The 25594-nt window shown below is 43.2% G+C and overlaps 1 protein-coding gene across 1 annotated transcript; it reads right to left on the reverse strand.

Annotated features, from left to right (window-relative positions):
- Nucleotides 1-711: 711 nt before the first annotated feature.
- On the reverse strand, nt 712-22972 carry LOC306702935 (fibulin-2-like; the record flags this gene model as incomplete). Its single annotated transcript, XM_079168698.1, has 16 exons — nt 712-1758; nt 2385-2508; nt 3343-3471; nt 3560-3676; nt 4067-4192; nt 4737-4865; nt 5102-5242; nt 6043-6180; nt 8565-8696; nt 9472-9576; nt 10094-10204; nt 10941-11159; nt 11943-12138; nt 13412-13541; nt 13874-13988; nt 21625-22972. 16 exons carry the CDS (start codon nt 22970-22972, stop codon nt 1401-1403), a joined length of 3618 nt encoding a protein of 1205 aa, XP_079024824.1. The 3' UTR covers nt 712-1400.
- Nucleotides 22973-25594: the final 2622 nt, after the last annotated feature.

A 25594-nucleotide genomic window follows, 5' to 3' on the forward strand; every position in this document is an offset into this window, starting at 1 on the left:
ACACCCTTTCCTATGATTACAGCAGGTCTGGGAGGTTCACTGAACTCCGAGAAGGGGGCAGAAGATCACCTCATAGCTTAAAGTAGAGCATAGAGCAAATTATTTATGCTTCAATTAGCTCAAATTTCATCACAATTAATAATAATTCGGTGCACCTTTCTCTGTTTTTTAAGACTTTTAATGTTGTATAAGTTCTTTGGGAGGAAGCCAAAACACTAGGGTGTAGATCTGCTTTCATCCTGTAGGTGGGAGTGTAGCTCTTCACATGTTACAATCTGCAGGGGGATGGAGCTGCTGCAGCCAACAATATGTTACACAAACAATACAAGAGGACTGTAATCATTTCAATTTAAGATATCAAACACGATCATTGCTTTTATTAGCCGTCAGAAAATGTGCGAGCGTCAAGCAGCCGTGTGTTGATGGATGGTGCACGTGGTGGGTTCGCTAGCAAGGTGTGAACAGGTATGTAAATAGGCATGGATATCTACTGTGTGACATGCCCTGACAAGAGCGGATTATATATTTTAACAACTTCACAGAGGAGTAATGTTCACTACAGCATATACAAGCTGCGTATAATCAGAGAATATAAGTTTGTCCAGTGAGAATTACAAATAATATTCCTCCTTATAAATAAAAGTAGTCAATACTCACCAAATCACATTGGTGTTTTTTATTGTTTTACTAAAATACTTTGCAACTTATAAATCTAAGCATAAGAAATATAATACATCCATTTATAGTGTGTCTGGTTACAGGGATACAAAAATACACCATATAGAGTCATGTAAAATTATATAATATAGAATACTTCGAAGACAAAACAAAAAGCAGCGCATGGGGAAAGAAAAGAGACAAAGTCGTTTCGGCACTGTCATGGAAACTCTTTCTTCTGCTTTCACCACAGAGCAGAATGTGAGCAGAAATCTTTATCAGCTTTAAGCTACTTATCACCTTTATGCTTCACATCTGGTTAAGATAATCAAAACAATGGCAAATTGTTTCATTCAAGGTGGCATAATACATATCTTTGTATCTCCAATGTTGTTATTTGGGATTCAGATTTGAATGGCTATTTTAAAGAGTATGGAACGTGTTTAGCATGGGTCTATCTGAGCCACGGGAATTAATGACAATGCACGATAGCAATTCAAGTGAGAAATAAAGAAAAAAAAGAGAATTACAGACTTTTTTATGCAATTGCGGTGAAAGCAGACACTGATGTAAAGCAGTTTCTTTCTGAATATTCCACTATTCTAACAGCAATGTTTGGATATTAACTTCAACTGGACGAGAGAGTAACTGCTCAAACCAATCACGGCAGACAGTGGTGCACTTTATGACGTTAAACAGTGATAGGAAAAAGGTCCTTAGTGGCCACAGCACATCTCCAACTGTTAGAGTGAGTTGGCTGTGATGAAGACGAAGATCTTGGCCTGGAAAGTGGTAAACGTCCCCTGTCTCCAAAGCTTCATCTCCACGTTAATTGAGAAATCCCGCGGGCCCTCAACCTGTCGATTTAAGTACACGGCGCCCGTGTAGGCGTTCAGCTTCCGGGTGCCGAAGTAGTTCTCCTCGTTTCCCTGCGCGATGCTGACGATGACGTTGTCTCCCGAGTAGGCGGGGGAGGGTCCGATGCGGAAGATCTGAGCGGGGATGACGATGTTGGCCTGGAAGCTGAGGTAGTAGTAGGTGATCCTCAGAGGGGAGTTTTGACACTCCAGGTAGTTGGGACAGCCGATCCGCTCACAGCGCCTACAGGGGACGGAAGGGTGGCCAGGCAAATTTATTTGGAGGGCACTTTTTAAACAACGAGGCAATTCAAAGTACATGATTTATTAGCTCATGGGGGAAGGTCATAATCAAATCAAAAATAACTTCCAAAAAGAAGAATTTACATGAATTAAGCTGATCCTGCAAAAATGAAGAGAGATAGACCTTTATTTATTGTGAAGGAAATACTTGTAGCAAAGATTTCTCAAAAATGATATAAAGTAATAAATATAAAGTGCATAAGAAAACCAGTACCGACTAGAATAACAATACAAGATGCATATAGTTAAATAAGTAAACTATCTAGAAAAGTACTATTGTACACGAGCAATGATATTGATTATTAATAATAATTTGTATTTAATCATAAAAAGTACTATTGCACATGAGCTTGTGCGTGATATCAGTTAAACGGATTGATGCCATCTAATGCTGACTGTCCTGATCTACTATAAACTGATTTTTCTTGTCATTTTACTTCCTTACCTCTTAAACATATCCTCCCTCATATGCATCATACAAACATAACAGAGTATCAAGCCCATGAAAGATCAGTGAGGCGTCACATTGAACACTGGAATGGATTTCTAACTGATTTAATCGCTTACGCGTCGGACACTTTGCGGTAGTTGGGTGGACAGTCGACAGAGAGGCAGCGGTACCCTCCTTGGATGTTGTAGCAGGTCTCAGCCAGAGAGCAGTTGTGGGCCCCCGTGGCACACTCGTCGATATCTGAAGCACACAGTTAATGCACAAGGGCTGGTTTACTGCCTGGAGACGAGGAGAGGCGTGTTAGTCACGGCACAGTTGAACTCTTTTGAGGAAAAGCCTCATTGCGGAAACATGTAAGACAAAAACTAGTCCTCGTGGGGGGAAAACTGCTCAAGGAAGAAGAAAAAAAATGAAATTAGCGAGACAATATTTCTAGGCCAATAAAGTTTTACAGTCCGTGTAATTACTGAGCCTCTGTAAAAGTACCAATTAGATGTATCTGAGCATAACCATTACTATACACTCTGTGTAGAGTTAAATGGGTGCTTTTGAGAGTGTATTTGAACCGGGGTGAGAATAGTCACACAGCAGCTATTTGGCTATTTACACCCGGCCAAGTTGAATATGATAATTAATTTAGCAATAGTTAGCTAGCCGAAAAGGCTTTAAGGTTCAGTAGTAGTAGTTGTTTAGTCATAGTATAGTATAAATAGCAACAAAACTTGTGTAAGACAAATGTTGTGGTGGATGAATGGGACAGACTCAAGACTAACACCCAGGATATTGGTGTTTGACTCCTGTGAGAAGCCTAGTTTTTATTATTTTCAGTTTCTTTATTATTATTATTTACCATTTTCGAGTCACAGTTTGGTTGGGTTTAAACTAAACATGTGTGCCGGGGCCGGGTGCAGACAACATTGTTGGCTACGGACACCTGCGTGCTTGTCTCTGCTGTGCTGTATATACACCAGGGTGTAAACAGACACTTTGGCAATCCCTTCCACGGGCAAATAGTATTGTTGTGCTCTGACACCTGGGTGCCGGAGCTGAGTTTTCAAACGGTTGGTATTTTACCTCTGCAAGAGCGTCCGTTTGGAGACATGGTGTATCCATATTCGGGACAAGCACACTGGTAACTGCCGGGAACATTCACACACTTGTAGGTGCATAGATGGCCGATGCCCTGGGAGCACTCGTCCATGTCTGGACGGACGACAAGGAGGAAGTAAGTCACGTGAAACTGATTCATAAGCTAACGTGTACATTTGTGATGTGTCCTAGTGTGCCCCACCTTCACAGGTGTGCCCGTCCTCCTTGAGGTGGTAGCCCTGTCTGCAGTAGCACTGGTAGGAACCATAGATGTTGGCACACTCCTGACTGCATGGGCTGGCCAAACACTCATTCACGTCTGGAGATTAGAGGTTGGAGCTCATTACTGTCACAATTCTTTTGATCAAAGGATTTCCAATGTTTTCATCCTAACATATAAACACAATGTTGTTATTAAGCCAATTATAATTTTTTTACTGGTTTGCCGCTTGAAGGCATGGCATGACGTGGAGTGTAACACTGACACCCATCACCCCCCATCCCTCCTCAGCAACATGTATCTAGGAATCTGCACTGTTCATGCACGTACACAAAAGCTTTGCACACCAACAAAGCACGTTCATACACACATATTTTCACTCGCACGTTCACAAAGAACATACAACCGCATGCACCGACACGTACATACACGGACGCACACACACCCAGGCAGGCGGACACTGATACGCGCACACACACACACACACACCTTCACAGTTCTTGCCATCGCCGGATAAGCGGAAGCCAGAGGTACACGAGCACTCAAAGGAGCCCGGGGTGTTCTCGCAGGTCTGGGCACACAGGCGGCCCGGGTAGCGCCAGCACTCATTTACATCTGAGAGGAAGAAGCAGTGTCATCATACCTCTGCAAGTGTGTACTGCATTTGTGTGTTCGCGCGCCCGTGTGTGTGTGGTGGGCGCGTGTCAAACGAGTGAGCGCGATGTGAGGCGGGCCAGCTGCCTGCTGATAGTCTAAACACTTGAGCGGAGTCCATTATTATGAGAGTCACAACACAGTGAATCACAAAACAGTGGGAGCAGCGGGGGACAGAAACGGAGTCCTCTGCTGCAGGAGACGTGATCGGCCCCGGTGGCTGCCGCAGGAGCCGGCAGCAGAGCCTGGGAAACGGCAGCAGCGCTCCCACTGCAGAATAATAAACAGGAGCAGCCGGAGTGGGCAGGCGAAGACGAGGGGTGGCTGTAAAGTAGTGTGAAAGGTGTGCACAAGTGATGGAGGGCGGAGAGGAGGGAGAACAGAACGAGCAGGGGAGTGAGGGCAAAATATTTAAAGCACCACTTTTACTCTCTCTAAAAGAAAAACGTGCCTGTGCATTAATGTGCTTCCTCTGCATGACGGTGCGTTTAAATGTCCAACCTACCGACACACAGCCTCCTGAATGAGTCATACTGATAGCCCGTCTGGCATTCACAACGATAGGAACCGGGCAGATTGTGGCACAGCTGGCCCTCTCCACATTGATGCAGACTGCTCTGACACTCGTCCACATCTACGAGACACACATGAACGGAAAGAAAAGATGGAAATGAGAATGATGACATTCAGCTGCCACCACTTCATGAATGAATGTTGTTTTGTTGACTCTCCTTCATGTTTGATGTAATATGATTTATTCTCTGCTGCACTGGAAAAAAAATAATGCTCTTACTTCAATCACACCTACGACTTCAAGTCTGTATATCAAACCGTTACACATTCTTCACGTGTGACAACTGCAAATCATACCAACGCATCTGGATCCGTCAGGACTGGCGTGATAGCCGCGGCTACATATTATCTTCCTCTGGCAGACGTAGGATCCCACAGTGTTGATGCAGTTGAATCCCAGGCTGCATGGCTGGGCCGAAGCGCCACACTCATCAATATCTGTTGCAGAGGGAGACAGAGAGAGAAACAGACGGAGGGAGGTGACGATGAAGACAGAGTGAAGACCCAAAGGCACAAAGGCAGGGCATGAGAGAGCAGAGGGCCGAGATATCAAAGCCAACGCACATCACACAGTCGCATTCAATTCGGTTTAACTCTGTTATGTGTGTGCGTGTCTGACATTTTACTCAATTCGCTCATTTCTCAGAGCATTTTCTCTTACACTCCTTTTCACAGGGGCGTCGGCTGCCTCGACATGCCCCAGTTCCTGCCCCTGGGGGCTAATTCCACAGCATCAGTTTGTACTGGAGGAGGACAGAGAGTTGGCTTTCATCCACCCCTCTGCAGCCCCTAACAGCAACCTGTCTGATCTCCTGTCTGTGTGGCATTTAACCCCTCTGTCACCGAAGCCACGTCGAATTCACCTGCAATGGCGTCAGCTACGACCTACATGGACTATGATTCACCTGTGGGGGAATTTTGTGCTCTTCCTGGCTCACTCACTCACTCTCAAAACAAACATAAAAATAATGATGTTGTGAAAAACAAAAGGCTGAAGCCCCTTGTTTGCTTGCTATATAAGGTTTATCCCTCACACAGTGCCACATATTCATTCATTTGTTTGTTTCCCCCTCAACAAACATCGGTTTATTTCCTCTATTAGCACAATTAAAACCAGAAACAATATGTGTAATTAAATGAAACCTCCATATATTTTACCCTCAATCACCTGCCCAAGATTGGGAACGATTGCAAACCTCGCTGTGATAGAGATCAGCAAAATCCCTGATTTTCCTCACCCATACAGTTGCCCTGTACATCCCGGGTAAAGCCCACAGGACATCGAGGTTTGGGGTGGCACCGGAACGAGCCCTCGGTGTTCACACACTCGAAACCGATCCCACAGTTATGGCTCCGCTGCACACACTCATTGATATCTGAGGAAGAACAGGAATAAATGAGCTCTTGAGGACTGAGTAAATGACTAATTGCATTTAAAACCCAAAACAAATTATATTAGTTTCAGTCTAATAATCCACGACATGTATTAACTACAGTGCAAACTGCAATATACATGTAATGCCACATTTCACCACTGAGTGGCGCTGTGGTTAAATGGCAGATTGTACAGGTACTCACTTATCATGCCGCTCATCTGTCATAAAGCTTTCCCTGACATTACTCAAGAGGTTAATCAAGAGTAAAAGAATCGTATTTCAACTCAGGAATCTTATCTACACTAATCAACCGAAATGGGCCGAATTATTTCAGCTCGATGAATACACCTAATGAGTTAAAACCAGCAGTAGTCCTCTGCAGTGTGTGAAAGAACATTGCAGTATTATTCCAGTATTAGTCCTCTGACATCTGTGGCCGTAGGACGAACCGAAGCTGGAGGGAAATCACAATCTCAAAGGAACACAACATGTGGTGCATATGTGTGTGTGTGTATGTGTGTATAATGCATGGGTGCCTTGTATTTTCAAGCAGGTTTGCAAGATTTTATCGCCGTAATTGCTGTATAGGGGCCTAAAACAGCTCTGGGAAGCAGCCCTGCTGATGTCGGGTCGGCCTCTAAACAGCAGTGATTGAGCATTTTGCTCCTGTCACAGAGTCGGCAAGGGCTGAGGGAGCCCCACACCGACAGAATAATACATTTGGCTGAAATGCCATCAAGATTCTATGTACTACACTTCTTTATGAAAAGAAAAGTTATGGACAATTTCAAATGATCGGGGTTCTTTTTAGCCACGCTAACGGCATGGCTTCATGCAGAGAAACTTCCGTTGGGTTGCTATTCAACTTCAAGGACTTGTGATTCCCAGACAATGAATCCTAATGACTTTGGTGACCCTGACTTCTCCTCTAGCACCACTATGAGGTTTAGAGATGTGACTCTGTCTGAAATATCTCAATGACTCAATGGATGGATTGCCATTACATCACCCCCCCAGGACGAATTTTAATAACTTTGGGGATCTTCTGACCTCTCATCTAGTGCCATCAAATCAAATGTTCCAGACTAAATACCTGCAAAACGACTTTCCCATCAGCCTCAGCGGTGAGGATTACCAAACGCTAGTATGCTGACAAACTAAACTACGATGGCGAATATTTCTAGCTGCTAAACATCAGCAGCTTAGCATTCGTGAGCATGTTGTAATGCTGGTGTAACAGCCTCACAGAGCTGCTAGCATTTAGACTCGTGCTCTCGTTTGCCTCTATTTCTAATATTTTGGGGGGTTTTCTGTCTTTTTTTATATTTGTGTTAAATATAAAAATGCCTTTTGGCCCTAACCTCTCCACCATGCTTTGGATAGTAAACAGGATTTAGAGCTGAACCCTCTTTTCACCTATTGAGTACATTTTATTTAAATAGTTATTTGGTTTTTTTTATTAGGATTATTTAGTTTCACATGACTTTTCCTATTTCTGTGTGACTTTTTTTGAACAGGATAATGTCTTTTTTTGAATTTTTTATAAAAATTGTATTCAGTTAAATTGATCTCATTTGACTCCCTTGGATATTCTGTTGTTATATATTGTTTTAGTACATTTTCCTTTTTCTGGCAATTAAATAAATAGCAACACAATGTTTCCCTGTGTGGTAACGTTGCTTCATTTGTGAGAGGAGGCAAGAGGAGCGTTTCATTACGGTCTCCTAGCCATGAACAGGGCGTTTTGTTTTTTCTCCGCACCGTATGACGACGACTTAAAGTGGCAGCTGTTTGGAAGCTTCAATTAAACATACTTTCTTGTTAAATGCTCATTTTGCCTGATTGAGCATTCTTTAACTTGACAAGGAGCTGCAGATTAGCTGTATTCTCCTCGCCTGAAACCCATCTGCAGTAGCAAACAGCACTTACAGCACATCTAAAACACATCTCGGGGGTCCCCCTTCCTGAACACTGCTGCTGCTCTGTGAATGAGACCTCGGCTCAGCTACAATTTATGGGGCATGGAAATAATGAGAAGTATTGGGAGGTTTACTATTGCATCTCAAAGTTGGGCGCCACCCACAAAGACAAGCCAGGCAGCTCTTTATATTGAGAGTTAACAGCAAGCAAATGCTATGGAAAAAGCTCTCTGGAGTACTATTTATTTGAATTATTCCTCTTTGTCTGTGTGCTCACATGAGAATTAAAAAACAAAAAAACTCATTTTCAATACTTACTTTCGATGGGTGGTCAAAGCAATTGTTTGCCTGAACAATGTGTTTTTCCGTACATTGTGAACAATAGAAATGCTCTCCTGCTGGTATGAACAACATATTCACTGCGGGTGGAAGTGAACACTATGACGCTGATAAGAGGCGGTGTACCTTCACAAATGTCGTTGGTGATCTGGTATCCCGGGGGACAGGTGATCGGTCTCTGACAGATATAACTCCCTGCAGTATTCACGCAGCGCTCACCCAACTGGCAGACGTTCCCGGACAAACACTCATCTACGTCTGTATGTAAAGGATAAAAGACAAAATGTGTGAAGAGAGGAAACAAATAATGAAAAGTGCACGCTGGATGAACAGGTGTAGGATAAGGAGCCGTGGTCTGTGTGTGGCAGTCAGTGGTTAGAAGCAGATTAAAGAGACAAGTCGGGACCCTCCTCTGGGAGAGAGATTAGGGGCAAGGCCACCAGGTATAACATCCACACAATGAGAAATGTGTCACTATACTGAGCTACTCTCTGGGTCGCAGCCCCAGTTTGCGGCTGACAAGCAGGAGACGGACCAGTGGACATGGCTTAAGTAAAAGATACATCCCCAGGGAGACAGCTTAGACACATGGAGCTTATCAGCCTCACGATAAAACAGCCCACCACCATTCTGAGAGGAAATAAAGGGTTATTATGGGATGCAGTTGGCCACGTTATCAGGGTAATGCATGGATAGTTGAGATGGTGCCTCCGGTAGAGTCTCAGTTCAGCAACAACATGATATATATATATATATACAGTATATATATATTATTTTTTCTTCTGGAAGTGAAAGGAGATGAGGTCTGCATCTCCTCTGCACATCTAGAGGCGATGATTAGAGGAAAAGAAGAAGCAGTGGCAGACAGTCATGCCAAGAATCTCTCCTCGACTGGAAGCAAACTACTCCGACTGAAACTGAGAGCCTTTTTTTTTTCCACTTCTATAATTGCACTAAATTTCCACATGCCCTCCCTGCTGGTGTGATGTGAAGAAAAGGTTCTCAGCATTACAGCTACATTTCAGTTCCTTACCCTCACAGGAGCGTCCATCAGCCGTCACCAGAGAGAATCCTGGGAAACAGGAGCATTGTGGCCTTCCGCCCACTGAGGTGCAGTATTGCTCACATGGGCCGTTTCCTGAAAGAAATACAGCGTGGTGAGGTTAAAATGAAACATTCTGTACTACTATTCCACACCAACACCAACAGAGGAGAGCTGGGCAGGGGAGACAGAACATGATTTACTGTGTTGCAGGTTGATCCCTGACCTGGTCATATTGTATTTCCTACTTTTGGCCTGCAGTGTGGCAGGCCCCCACCCTGGTGTCATGGAAACCAAACAAGACAAACAAGACTTGACCCCGCCGCCGATTATGATGCGGAGAACTGGTGAGAATGAGCACCCGATGCTGGAAACAAACTAACCTTTGTTGCTATCGCACCACTTGTGTTTGACATTTGCAGCACAATTACAGCTCACGATGGAGGGTGAGTTTGACATAATAACATTTCAATCTATAGCAGCCCGTGCTGTCCTCTAAACATAATTTGGCTGCATCAAGAGGCACGCTCCAGTCTCCCACTAAGGCATAAGGTTGACCGAATGTGCTCGGCCTTCAGCTCCCTGTCCGCTTATTAAGCCGAACGTCTCTAACCTTCACAGGGGTTGGACGGGACGGCGGGCTGGGTGGGAGGCGGGAGAGGTGAAGTGGGCTCCGCCGCCGCTCTGTCGTCCTCCTTCAGTCTGTTCTCCTCGTCCACAGTCTCTGCAGAAACAGGAATAACCCCGTCAACAGGAGCGAGGATTTACACTGCAATCAAGAATTGCAACTCTCGGTCGTCTGCGGTCTTAGTTAGAGGCTTGAGCCGACGGTATGAGGCCTAGTAGCTACAGATGAGAGATGTAATATCAGAGAAGGTGAGACAGGAAAACAAGCTGCCTGCAGACAAACATTCGGTTTTATTAGTGAGCCCCAACCCTCACTGTAATTTGCTGGGAGCTCTGGTATTAGTATCCTGTTGAGACAGGCTTGTGTTGGCGAAAGACACTGTTGATTAAAGTCTGCTGCACTGCAGACAACATTACCTGAAAATACATCGAAAGCGTACACCTGAGCGGACCTTCAGTTTGTGCAAAGAGTAATTTACAAATATGTTTTTTTCCCCCTTTGGCTGAAAAAGCTTTTCGACCACAGCAGAGATGTGATCGGGTGAGCATTGATGTCGGTACAGGAAAGGGATGTTAGTGTGTGATTGAAATAACTATTACTAGGCAGTATCGGGGCTGGCAGACAGGAAGGAACTCAAAGAGACCAGGAAAATAATACACTGTGAATGTGCAGACAAATTAGGACAAATGGGGTCTTCCTGACAGGAACGCGGACTGTAAATCATATTTTAAGGAGCAAATGGCACAGAGAATCGCTTTCCTGTGCTCTAACATCGCTGGAAATGTCTGCTAGCGCCGTGTGTCAAAATACAATGGGGTGGTGTTCACTTTACCTTCTGCACAAGTGAAAGCATCCTCTTGCAGCGCGTATCCAGGGAGGCACTCGCAACGGTAAGAGCCTGGCGTGTTGACACATCTGTGGTGGCAGATACTGCCCTCGTATATCAGGCACTCATCCACGTCCTCAAACTCAACAGGACCCTCCACTGCATTCTCCCCGTCCCGCTCCTCACCGATGGAGAAGGCCTCTTTAGGGTACGGGCTGTCGGATACTACAGCACACAGAGAGAGAGAGAGAGAGAGAGAGAGAGTGGCAATACAACACTACGATATGAATAAATGCATAATAACGTTTAACACAAAACCACATTAGTCATGTCTTAAATGAGTTTGCAACACCTTGGATGGGCTCTTAAATAGAACACATAAAGCATGGCAATATGCAACAATACAAGTTACAATAAGATGCGCAATGTTCTGAGTAATAACTTAACGGAGGATGTCTTGCTGTATTTCTCATGTTTCATCGACAGCTGTGTCGAATCCCAAATAGGCTGGGCAAAATGTTTGTCATGAGGTGGAAATAGAACCATAAAAGAGAAGAAAAAAAACCTAATGAAAAGCACCTGATCACAACTGACCAGAAGGCAGATAACTCTTCAAAAAACGTTTTTCACCTTGAAGCAGCCAATTCAAATCAGTGCAAGACTTACAGCAACATGGTGATTTACTAAAATGGGATTAAATGCAATGCCAGGCAGACAGGCATTAGATCTCTTAGGAATAAAGCACAGGGGTGAACTAGACTACTATACTTTGTTCTGGGAGGCCAATGAGGCGCAACCTTTTTCTGCAGGGTTGGGGGATCCTACTACAATGCTTCCTTTCAACGAAAATGGATTGTCTGTTTGAAATCTGTGCTTTTTCCTGGCAGAGTACTGGAGTGCATTACATGCCCTCACCCAACAACATCCTCTCCCTTGGCATGGAGCATGCAATGCGTTCACATTCTGGCGTGTGTGTGTGTGTGTGTGTGTGTGTGCAGATGACAGTACTTTTTTTTGGTTGTGGAGTGGAGTCGAGAGCGGGCCTCTCTCTGACGGAGTGCCAGCCGTCTTGATTGCTGCTCTCCTCCTTCTCGCAGCATGTCAGAAAGACGTGTCTGCAGTGGAAGCCCAGGTACTGGTGGGCTTCACAGCGATGCCCCTCACGGAGAAACTGCAGCCCCAGAGAGCAGCAGTCACAGCACTCCTGAGGGTCACACAGTTAGTCTTTTCACATGGATTCATGGATCATTGAGCTCTCTAGAGCAGCCGCGATACATTCTATGAAAAAGATTACAATCAGTGGTCCATACAATCAGGTTACCTCGTCTGGAAGTCAGATGCTTGAAATAAGGTCTGTGGTTAACACAAGCTTAAGAGATTTTAGCCCCATTGTGTATACTCACGATCATGTGACCGTGGCCAACAAATACATGTCATCCCTGCATCCCTCTATGAGCAAATATTAGCATGCTAACACGCTAAACTAAGACGGTGAACCTGCTAAACAATGCTGACTAAAAATCAGCATGTTGTTGTATTGTCATTGTGAGCACGTTGCTGACGTTAACATTTAGCTCACTGTTGGCCTCACAGCTCTTGCTTTAGACACTTAATCCTGTTGAAATGAACTTTGATAGTTACAAGCATGAATTTGGAGCGACTCTCTTCTTGCCCAGAGTCTCTCACTCTGTTTCCCTGTAGCTCTCAGCAAGATCACCACTTAAAGTGTATGGGGGGCATAATGAAACATAAAACTCTAGTAATGGCCGCTGTGATGTACTGTGGTTGTAGATGGCCTGATATTACTTAATCTACAGGGGTCCCACTAAAAGGCGATGAAAACCAATATTTAACAGCTGCACTGCAGCATAGAGTCGATAATGGGCTCATGCTGCGCAAGGGCCTCTGAGCAGGTGAGTAAGTATCCTTCAACACACAGGTCACATGGCAAATGAGTGTCTCTGGGAGTCTGGGCGACCACAATAGAGTTACATAGTCACTGTGACTTCATGCACATTAACCCGCCATAATAGCCTTGTGTCTACTGCGGCTACTGTTTTACCAGATTAAATTATCAGGCCACGTTCCCACAATTTCACAAAGGCCAAACAATTGACATCTGACATTTCCAAATGCTGAGGTCTGCTTTGAAGCTAGTGAAGCTTTAGGACTGTGGGAATCTTCAGTTGCAATTGGCCCTAAATCATTTTACCTAAATTAAATAAGGTAATTGAATAACAGGGAATTGGCACAACAGCAGTAATGCTCAGGGGAGATATCTTGAATAAAGTAACTCAAACAGAGAGACTCTCACTGTCTGGCTACATACCATCTGCAAGTCTGACTAATGCATTTATCAATCGCTAATTCAGGCTGTATTAGGCTTCATTTTAAAATGACGATGTCATTATGTTTGACTGTGAACCCAGTAACCTGAGTTTGCCCTTTGCGGGGGGTATCTGATCACAGATGCTTGCCTTGTAGGAATCAATCCCACATTTGTCGCTGGCCTCCTCTTGACACATATTTCCAGCTCTGGCTGCGTTCATTCCAGCCAAACACCGGCCCTCTCTGAGGGAACCGCGGCAGCACTGTTGTTGGGCAGTCCTGGCAGAGAAAAGCACAAAGGAGAAAGCACAGCCTGAGTGTTTGGACTGCAGCCCTGACAGAAACAGTGACTAGGTTAGCTGTTACAAGTGCTGCTTTTTGTAAAACGAAAAATTAAAATCAAAATCGTAATAATTTAGCAGACAAAACATTTCATTGCACATTTTAGTTATGTCACTTTACTAAATCTAACTTGTTAATAAGTCAAATGAAGTGGATAAACAGCCAACTGCTTTTTCACAGAGGACTATTTAAAACAATTTACGGTTTATTGTTTTTAATTATAAGAATTAAGCTAAATGATCTGAGTGGGTGTTTAATAATGGCCTTACCAGCAGATGGAGTGCCTATCTTTTGTGGGTGGCTCCATGTTGTTGCAGTGACCATTAGCTGAAGCCCACTTCTCCCCTGTCTCGCAGCAGGTCTTCAACAGCTCCTTGGCAGGAACTATAATGAAACGCAAACACCCAGTTCCAGCTTTATCCCACTTAGTGCAGCCATGTGTTTCAGAGGAATGGCACAAAATAATGGTAACAATGTGAGTTCAGCTGGAAGAGGAAGGTTTAACATTTCCCATCATAGATTCCCATCAGTGAGATGCTGTAAAATGTGGTTAGTGCAACTGTATTTCATCTTTGGTGCAACACTCTTGTCTTAGACTTAGACTGCACTGTGAATAGCACGTACAATCTGTGTTTTTCATTTCAGTCTCCTCGACTCTGCTCTCACTTACATTGGCAGGGAAAAGTATGTAACCCAAAACTCTATAAAACTACTTTCAAAGTAAAAAAAAACACTAGCACTTGATTTCAAACTGCGTCTGGGAAGAGACACAACACATTATCCAGGTTACAGCAAAAATGTATACGTGTCCCTTCTCAATAACAGGGCAGCGCATTCCAGCTTTGATTTGTGGCTCCTGCGCTACTGTAGAAGACACAACTCATGACATGCATGTCTTAACAGTCACACCATACAGGACAGAATATTTCTCTTTCTGGTTTTACACCAAACACTTTTGCTATTTGGTGTCTCAACTTAAAGGTGCAGTGTGTAGGATTTGGCAAATGCAAACCTACTGAAACTTCTCCCGCCTGGCGTGTAGGATAACTACAGCGGTCGACCCAAAACTGTGAAAACGTGAATGACCCCTTTTATGGGTTTGTCTGTTCTTGGTCGCTGTAGAAACATGGCAGCAGGCTCCATGAAGAGGACTACTTAATAATAATATTATATTCCATTTCTGCTAATAGACTAAAATCCAATCAGAAGTAGACTTCACCCTCCTGAATTAATGGATCATGTTTAGTAATGTTTAGTCTGATCATATTTTATGTGATGACACTGGCCCCCACAGGATTTCTGATCATTCATTATCATGTATGCTGTTGATAAAATATGAAAACAGAAAAACAGAGATCCAGAGTCTAAAGCTGAGCTATCGGCTCTGCGAGGCTGTACTAAGCGGTGCTTTGAGCTAAATGCTAATGTCAGCATGCTAACATGTGCGAAATAACAATGCTAGCATGCTGATATTTAGCAGGTATAACGTTCACCATGTTCACCATCTTAGTTTAGCATGTTCAACATAACATTTTCTAATTAGCTCTAAACACAAAGTGCAGCTCAGGCTTAGCGTTTCGGCTGAATTTCGGCTTAGCGCTAGAAGTCGGGGTCATTTAAGCGATTACATTTCATCCCATGGAGAACATAAACGGGTCAACCAATTGCATGGCAATGCATCCAAGGGGATCCCAAAAGTCAGTAGGGTTCATCCTATGGGAACCATGAATATCTGTTCTAAATGTCATGACAATAATCATATATTTGCTGAGATATTTCAGTCCGGATGAAAGTAATGGACCGAAGCTTTAATTGGTCTCTCACAGCACGGTCTGTTCCAACGTAAGCCTTAAATGAGTGTGGGGGTCACTCAGAGGACAGACCAAGTCCTCTTAATGCAATAATCTAAATACATGAAAATCAGCACAGACATCTGAGAGTGCCTCAGGTTATTCTATAATTTCAACTTCCACATCCACTTTATTTTTGTTGAAATGACTCTCTTTGATTTACCTATACATAACAAGACCAAGACAATTACTCAGACTAGAGCAAGTGTGCATAATTTAAAGGTTTAGACAGGAGAAAATCTAAACCTTGAAAGGCACAATGACTCTTTGATACATAACTACAGCATCGGTGCCAACCGTGCAGTTAAACAAGTCCCCTTTGAACCCAACTGAATGTATATTAAAAGACAGAGAACATAATTACTCTTTCTCCTCCTTTTGCTTCCTATTCATTTTCTCCAGGTGAAATCAGTTCCCCCGTCATGAACATCACACAGATTTGCTCCATGTTTCCATTCACAATGTGGGACGTATACAGAGTTAAGTTTGTCACCATGTTTGCAAAGGATTTAGTGGATGAAATGACTTTGGAGGGAAACAAACATAATCACTGTGACGTCAGCCGTTTTAGGGACTGCGGTTTTTGAAGCTTGGAGTTTGGCATTTGGACGTTGCCATCTTGGCTTTTTGCAATCAGAACTAAGTTCATTAAAGAGTTAAAGTTGTAAGAGGAAAACAGGGAGAACTCCCAGACTGGACAACACTGTGGCAGTGACCTGTCAATCACAAGGTAGCCCCACCCTAAAGCATATCCTGCGTTAACGTCTATTCTACTCTAAATGGGACCATAACTTACTAAATGAACATCATGCTTCTCATAGACAATCAGCCTTCTTTTTACAACAAGAGGAGACGCCCCCTGATAGCTTTTAGAAAGAAAGTTAATTAAAGTCACCTTCCAATTGGCTTCACTTTTCAGAACCGAAAGTTGCAGCCTGGATAAACTATTTTAGCCGAGCTTCCCAGGTCTCTTCCTGTCTCTTTGACAGACCTTCTAATTAAGACCATATCGCAACTTGTTCCATTCAGCAGCGCAACAATTAGCTAAGTTGATTTATTGTGCTTGCACAATGGATCTAAAATATACACTTGAAAGGTAGCTGAAGAGCATCTCTCTGTTCCGGGCCTGTCATTATACATTTCCATCTGACTAGCATTAACACCAGATGCTTTGCTCTCGTCTAAATCCAAAACTGGTGACATCACACCCTTTGAAAATATGAAGCTAGAATAACAACCAAAAAGGGCAACTCTCAACATGTCTGGGGGTGTCATAAAGCAGTGCATGGCCCCTAATCAACACTTGTGTGTCTTTTCTTTTGTGGACTTGGCAGTGATTTATAATACAGGTGGGCCTGAAGAGAACATGACCAACAACGTGAATAATAGCTAATGCCAAAGGTCCATGACATACAAACCCACGTGGTTGAACATGTCAGATGATTGATGCCGAAAGCTTTACAGCATGTCCATGTATGTGTGTGTGTGTATGTGCGTGCGTCTGCAGTCCCGCGTTAAGCTCAAGTGGGAGTTACACAATATTCTTCTCACCTTCAACATGAACACTTGCAGAGATATTGTGTCTTTTGAAACACATAATCACCGTCCAAGAACAGCTGGATATTACCTAACAGGGAGGGCTCTCCTGCTGTCATCATGACTTCATCTTCAAAACGGCCTACTCAGGTTTCAATCATTGACAGTTTATGTCTTAATCTCCCTGAGATTGTGAGCCAACATTCGTGTGATCCATCTTTTTGTAGTCTTAATCAGGGTTAAGGTCAGTTGACGCTTCAGTCCTTGATGGTTTCATACAGCATCCTCCAATCCAATTATACCTCCTTGTGGTAAGAAAACCTGAATTAAACACTAACACACACATTGCCAGGAGGACTTATCACTAATGGGAAATTGAATTACTGTGATTTATAGCTTGCATTTGGTTAGGATGCCACACATGTCCGTGACACATCCGGGGCATGCACGCACGCACCCATTGTGTTTTTCTAAAGTTCCTGCCAGGCAACATCAGCATCGGAGATTCTTTTTGCATGTTAAATTGGTTAAGTATATTCCACTGCACGCCTCTGAACAAATATTCTCCACAGTAATCTTGTAATCTGAATCTGTCTCCCAATTGCCTCATTATGCCTTATATATTTCAAGAGTGCGTTCACAAACCAGAACACAGGAAATTTGCTCAGTTCTTTCCAGAGGAAATTCATCCAAATCCTGATTTTGGACCCGATGGATGAAAATAACACAGAATAATATAACCTAACTGGTTGGTTTTACAAGCCCCATTAGAAGAAACTATTTTCTGCCCTGGAAATTTGTATAAAAAGGTTTACTGTGTTTCATATTCAGAGGAGAAAACATTAGTGACTGCTTGCATTGCAAGTCCGAAAAACATCTGTATACAGTTGCACTTTGCCTGTATGTTAATGACAGATCTGTCATTGTGCTGCAATTCATCCCCAATCGCTCTCTACTTATACATTTGGTCTTTTTTATGAGTGGTTTCCTGCATCTGGCGCAGATGTTTTTTTATTTATATGCAAGGGTGACATTTGAATCAGGCGGTTTTTCAGTAAGGACATGTTGTGGAAAAGAGATATGCCAAAATTCCTGGAAATGACCTGGAAGGCACCCTAGATTAACCAGAGAGCGCTATCTTCTTCAAACTGATCTACACAGTAGTGGTGCAGCAGGAATGAACTCTCAGACGGGAAGCTCTGGAATCCACCCTCCTTTTAATCCTATAAGGAAAATTACACATCAGCTCAGCCTACTCCCATATGCAGCATGCTGTGACAGTACTGTGGATGAAAACATGCATTTCTTTAGTTATTCCTCCACAACTCAGAAGATTTGCATGCTTCAGTTTAATCAATTTATCCATGTCTAAGAATCAATGTTATGGTTGGTGCTTGGTAAAGTGGGACGTTACTGAGGGGAGAATGTGTGGAGGTGTGCTTCAGATGAGATGATTACTGGGAAGATTGGGAAACCAGCAGCCTCACGAGAGACGGGGTAATCACTCCGGCTCATGAGGGAGCAGTTGAGTAGCGTCTGGCAATCAAGCCACAACAGTGGTCTCATTCATCACATGGCTATTATGCCGCTCACAGGTACAACCCCCAAAGAAATCCTATACCAGGTCCAGCCCAGCATCAGAAAGCCTAAACAAACCCCACCCCCCCACCCCACCCCACCCCTTCTGAGCACACACTGCGTCTGGCTGGAAAGAGCGAGAGGCAAATGAACAGATATTGGGCCACTGCAGAGGCGGTTAATTTATGTTTACAGAAAATTGGTCATGTTCTTGTTATTCATGCCTTCTCTTTTCCTCTCCAAAATAACTTTGGCATGTTCTACTAATGGCGTTGATAACAGGAATAAGTCAAGGCCCTTATCAGCTGTGTTATTTTCCTGTCTGTGTTTTAACATGTCACCACTCTGGAAATCACCAATAGTCCAATGTCCTTCACCAGTGAACCAGCACAGTGTCATTCCATCCTACATCCAGTTTGAGCTCCAAAAACATATCCTGCTTTGACTTTCAAGTCAAAACTCTCTTCCATGAAGCGATAATTCCCAAGTGAATAGCTGGACGTTATCCTAATGCAGTTATGGATGTTGTGGAAAAACTGTCAAACTCAAAGTCTTTTTTTTCTCCCTGAATGAATAGAAGAGTTTCTAAATTGGCTCACACAGTTTCACATTTTACCCAGACTTGACTTGAGTCTGTAGCCCTCCTTAACAAAATGTGTCATGGCAAACAGCAACAAATTCCAAATTCCAATTCCAAACAGCCAATTCCTAACCTATATTCTCCAACTGTGTGCTGGTAAATGAACTTGACAGGCACCTCTGGAGTTCACACAGAAACACCTCACCGATGCATTCAGCATACACAAGACATACCTATGGAGGCCAGGTGCTGAAAGAAAAGAAACGTCCAGACAGGTCCCAACAAAAATCACAGTAAAGAAGAGTTAACAACATGCCACAGATTGTGGTTTGCTGGACAAAACACACAAAATTAATTCAGTCCCTGGAGTGGGGATGGCTAATAAAATCCACTCTTTCATAATGTAGTTCACTCACTTCATAAGGGAGTATGTTAATATAGAGATACTTGTGCCATGAAGCCATAAAGTATTGGTAATTATGATGTAATTAGGTTTTGCCTATACCATGAATTTTATTAATCAATAACTCTTATGGAACTGAATGAAATTCGATTAATTAAAGCTAAAGCAATCATTATATGGCATTATGAGATTAAGATCATGGGGCAGAATTTTTAGACCTATTGTATATATATAACTTAACATCATACTTTGATATGAGACATATTTTTCTCATATTTTCCAGTGCATTGTAACTCATCTTCTAGACATCCTAGTAATCACTTTGTCTCCTTTCCCTCCTGCATGGGGCCTGTGGTAGATTTGTCCCGAAGTTGTTTGAGAACATGCTGATAATCACATGAAGGATACAGGCAGGATGCACAACCCTGGAGCTCTCACCAGAGCAAAGTGGGGAGAGAAAATGAAATTTCAGCTGATCTTAAAGGATTTATCAGATATATTAGAAGCACACTAATGTAAATATAGCACAGGGCTTGGTATTATTTGCTACCTACAAACCTCGAGGGAAATATAGCATTCTCTCAAGTTGAATGCACGAAAATGAGCATGTACTTAGTATTGTTCTTTTCTCTTCCGAGTAAGGTAGATAAATGCAATCCAGGGAAAACAGACTTTCCTTTAACAATTGTTTTTCCTGGACCTCTGCCAGCTAGAATAGAGCGATTATGAATTCCTCTTCAAAAGACAGGATGTGAGAAAAAGAAAGGGATGATGTCTATGGAAATAATAACAGCCTAACCTCGTCATTACTAGGCTGTAAATCATCACACTGTGATCTATTTTGATGTGGGCATTGAACGAATCAAAACATTTTATGTTTCACATTTCTTTTCAATTCTGTTTCTTTATTCAAAAAGAAAAGGATCCTAGAACTAGAATAGGAGTAGAACGAACATTGAACTGCGATTTTCTGTGATCGTTTGACTAGTACAAAAGAAAATGGCAAATATTGTTAGTTGTCATGGTGTCAATACACGTCAGTAGGGCTCGCCAGGAAGAGAGCGGAGACAGCTCCGGAGGCAGATGGCTGGCTAGTTAGCTAGGTAGCTTGTCCTCTGAAGCGGCAGGGGAGTGAGGCGGAGGGACAGCGGGACCTGCCGCTGGCCACCAGCCTGCCGTTCGACTCAATTTCTGTAACCAGTGTAGCATTAAAGCATGGTGGAATTAGCACGCTAACTAGCCAGTTGTTCGCTAACTAGCCAGTTGTTCACTAGTTAGCTAGCTAGCTTGCTAAGTCCACCATGCTTTAATGCTACACTGATTACTGAGAATAAGCAGAGCAAAGATGTCACTCATCTGGCGATAGCAATGTGCTTTCCTACGTTGTGACAAGAGTGTGTGAATGTAGCATTATGTTGTTAAATTTTACTCATTTACTCCGGCTCTCTACGCTTCGTAACGCTACTACCCCACTGCTCGTTTCAGTCGTTATTGCAAAACCTCACCTCAGTGAGTGTACGACTTCTCGTTCTCTGTTTAGTTCATATGGACGTTTTGCCGCCACTGCTATGTTGATTTGAATAGGAATGTCCGTTCTACTCCTATTCTATTTCTATGGTTTGAATACTGTTGATCATAAAATATGCTTAAAAGTGCAGTGTGTAGTATTTGGCGACATCTAGCGATGAGGTTGCAGATTGCAACCGACTGAAACTTCTCCCATGTGCCAAGCCTGTAAGACAAATACGGTGGCCGACGCAAAAATATGAAACGTGAATGGCCCAATCTAGAGCCAGTGTTTGGTTTGTCTGTTCTGGGCTACTGTAAATACATGGTGGTGGGCTCTTTAAAGAGGACCTGCTCCATATATATACATATATATGTATATATATCAACTCATTCCAAGGAAACAAAAACACAACTAATGTTATTTTCAGGTGATTATACACTAAAGAAAACATACTTATTAACATAATATTAATATTGTATTCCATTTCTGCCAATAGATACCCCTAAATCTTACACACTGCTCCTTTAAAACTCTTTGAAATAAAACGTTGTATGATAACGTACCTTCAGTGTCTCCCTGCACATCCTGAGAGTGGTAGTTGTAGAGGGTTTGGGGTTGTCTTTGAGGATGCTCTCTATCCTCCCTCATCCTGACTGGAGCTCTGCTGGTGGGATTGAACTGTATAGTGGGATATGAGGTCTGCTCTTCTTTACCGAGTGGCTGCCTGGGCTCCATTGACACTTTTTCTTCTTCGTTATGGCCGCTATAATGGGAGCCACTATGACTCCCCGTGTGACTGCCCTGACTGTGTTTATGATGGCCAGAGGGCCTGGTCCCCTTGTTTGCATGGGCGGTGTGTGCTGAGTCTTTTAAAGTGTCCTGTGCCACTCTGTTTCTGCCACTGTTGGGTCTAATGGTCCTTTCCCCAAGTTCCTGTTGCGGCCTGTGGTGCTCCGTGGTCACTCTCTGTGTGGTTGTTGTTAGCGTTGGGGATGTTTCGCTCTGATCCCTTGTAGTCGTTGGATCCATGTTATGAGTGACCTCAGCCTCACTGCTGGTCTCTGGATAAGAACTTCTTTGTGTCTCCCTGAGCTCATGTCTCCTGTCATCAAGGGAGCTGTGGGAAGTGGAGCTTGCCGCTGGGTAAGTTGGTGGTGCTGTAGTAGATTCCAGTGGTTGGGCCAGATCTTGGATAGTGGAAGATGTGGGCCCTTCCAGTGTGTGGTCATAATCCCCTGTGCCAAAACTGGGTGGGTCCGGCTTATACAGTGGTAAAGTGTTTCCCAGTGCCAGCTCGGAGAACTGTCCTCCGGGAGTCATTTGTCGGCTGTTATGACGGCTGCTAAAGTCTCTCAAAGGGTTGTTGTTCTCAGTGGTCGGCTTATTAGAACTACGAAGGTCACATCCGGGGATAGGTGTGCACATTAACCGTCCACCATCATTTGGACAGTGGCAAACCTGACACCGGTCCTTCTGAAAGGAGTGTCCCGCATCGTACTTCTTGTTGCCATGGGTGCAGCCAATTTGCCCACATTGCTGACACCCGTCTGCAGGCTGTACAATTTCAATGCAGTTGGGGGGAATTTCGGGGCACGGAATAAAATTACAGCTTATCTTCCCACCTCCCAGAGGACAGACGCATTCAGTGCTTCCAAAATCTACAAAGTAAGCTTCCCCCTCTGGGACTTTCCCTTTCCGGAAGCCTGCTCGGACACAGTCATAGTACTGGTAGCCCTCACAGGTGCAGCCCCTTTGAGTACAGGTGGGACAGCAGGTACCCTTCTCTAGAACCGTTTTGATGCAGCCCTGCAGAACGGGACAGTCCACACCTGCGCAGTCTTTCTGGCTTAGACAGCTGTCCATGCACAGAATCAGCCAACTTAAAAACAATGTTGCCGTCTGAATGTTCATTTTGCACAAAAAAGTACAAGAAAAAGAAAAAAAAGTAAGTGTCTCTTCAGGCTTGATTTTATTCCAGATGAGAAAGAATTTTGTGTCTTTTAGCCTGTGAAAGTAAACAGTGGTTAATATATTTACAGTACAAATGTCTGGCATTCAACTTGATAACAATCCTATTATTTTTGGTTTATTTTCACGGCTCAAAAACACTATAGTTTAACTTAATAACCATGTCTGCTTTAATTTGGCCACCTGCCAAATGTTAATTTGTCCATGTCCACTCGTTTGGCACCACAGCAGGGGATGGAAGCTGTGGTTTATATTTGATTGCACGTGGAAATTTGGCCAAAGGTATAAGACTGACTGAGAGAAATATGTACAAAAATAATCCAATAAAAACAAAGAAAAGAAACGAGGCTGAAACAACAAAACCTCCCATCTATGACAATGTTATAGTTTGTTATACAAAAACAATGTGCTACAGGACTGCTTATCTGAGTTATCTTTTTGCAGCATATGTTAGTGTATTCTCATAAAAATGTTTTGCTTCCCAGGAATATGGTGGGGATGTTGTGCAAATACTCTACAGTCATTTGAGTCCATTTCTGCCTATAATAGCTGTGGAGTGTGCAAACCGTGCTCTTGTGAGGATAACACTGATAAACAAACTAGAGAACTAGAAGAATACTGTTCTAACAAAATGACATATTGAAATGAATAAAGTCATGTAAAGTATAGAAATGAATGGATTTGATGAGGTTACTGTAGCTTCTCGTTGCGCATCAAACTGCACAGGGACAGAGTGGCAGCACAAAGTCAGAATTTGACAGGCTTGATCCTGTGAGACAGTGAGGTGACTGCAAATCAGGGAGCATATTGAGAACCAGGTGTTTTCTATTTCACTTTTCCTGTTTTTCCTCGCCGCTTGCTTTTGTGCCAGTCGCAAGAGGCTTATGTGACATTTATTACTAGAAAAGGTCTAAAGAGTCTGGTTTAAAATTCGAGATAAACTCAAAATTGTTCTGCATGACAAACTTGTCTCAAGACATTTTCTGCTGAAATCTTTCTCACCAATTTCAGTGGCGCTCTTTCCACAGCCTATTCTGTTATCACATTTCCCCCCAAACTGCATGTCCTTGGAATAGATTCCCACCAAAAGAGGAGCAGCAACAGAAATAAATGGATAAGAGATGTTTACAGATTACTTTTTCCCTCCAACTGAAGCTGCCACTTGCTTTCTTGGAGGTATGGAGCTCCAGATGCCAGTACGACTTACAACTCCTGATCTTTTAAAAAAATAAAAAGACATGCAGGAACCTGGTTCTTTTAGCTCACTGTGTGCACTGATACTGGATCCAATTGTGCTGAGCAAAACATGCAGTGCATCTTTAATATAAAATGTAGGGGTCTTCAAAAATAAACACTGTACCTTCTCTTCCCTCCTAACTCGGGCTCCAAACAAAAGTGCACTGCGGCTCTGTTAGAGTATCAATGATGTCTTTGTGTCTCTGCAGGTACAAAATCATTTCACCAGATCTTGCGGTCTTTAACAGGCACATGGCCCACTGCCATGCTGAGTGGAACTCTGTCGAGCTCCGTTTGTCTACAACATGCATAGAGAGTGAAAGGGGAAATTTAACACATATGGAGAAAAGAAATGCCACTTGGTGATAATGAAATCTGATGGACCGAGAATGGAACTCATGTGCCTCTAAATACCTTGATGGGGCTGTTTTTTGAATGAGAAGTAGTCTGTTGGGTTGTTTGTTCAGCTATCAGCTCAGGCAATGTCCCAGAAAGCATTTCAAACAGCGACTGTGTGCCTTGTCATCCCAGTAGCCAAGAAATGACCTTTATCCTCTTTTTTTTTTGCTCACTGTGAATCGCGCGCGCACACGCACGTGCAAACACTGTTTTCACGCAGCTCTGGATTCCTGAACCGACGAGAGGACACGCTGATACCAAAATATTCCAGTGAAGGATAATACATTTAAAAAAAAAATGACTCGCGTGTTTGAAAGTGCGCGAGCTCGCTGTCGAATTGGATACTTCAGCAACAGTTGTCGTGATCAAACCATCTGCGTTGTTTCTCATCGTGTTACAGAAGCCGACTTCAACATGTGGACTTTAACAGTCGTAAGGCACACATTAAATAAAAGCATGTAGGACAAATAAAGTGCGTATTATAATATATCCAGGAACCGTAGATTGTTTTGGCAATAAGAGAGAGCCTCTCAAGCAAATAACAAACACTAAAAATATGATTGATCCCATATCTAAATAGTTGTCCCTTTGCGTTCACATGTTGTCCAGTGGAAATGATCAATGAATCAAATTGTGCACTAATATCGATTGTTTTTATCCATAGAAATCACGTTGCCTACCTTGCGTCTCTGACCTTGCGGCGCTGCTGTGCTCCTGAAGGAAACTTGTGCGTAAAGTGTGTGCCCTGACTCCGACTTTGGAGGCTGGGAGCGCCCTCCCTCCCCCCTTTTGTGTGTGTGTGGGGGGGAGGGCGGGACAAACTTCCTTAGAATTATTTCCAACTTTCGAAAATACTTCTGTTCTCATTTACTGCATCAACAATCATCCGAAATACGAGAAATGACTTAACATGGAGGGAGTCAGTGGAAA

The sequence above is a fragment of the Pholis gunnellus genome (assembly GCF_910591455.1).
Source record: "Pholis gunnellus genome assembly, chromosome: 2".
Lineage (NCBI taxonomy): Eukaryota > Metazoa > Chordata > Actinopteri > Perciformes > Pholidae > Pholis > Pholis gunnellus.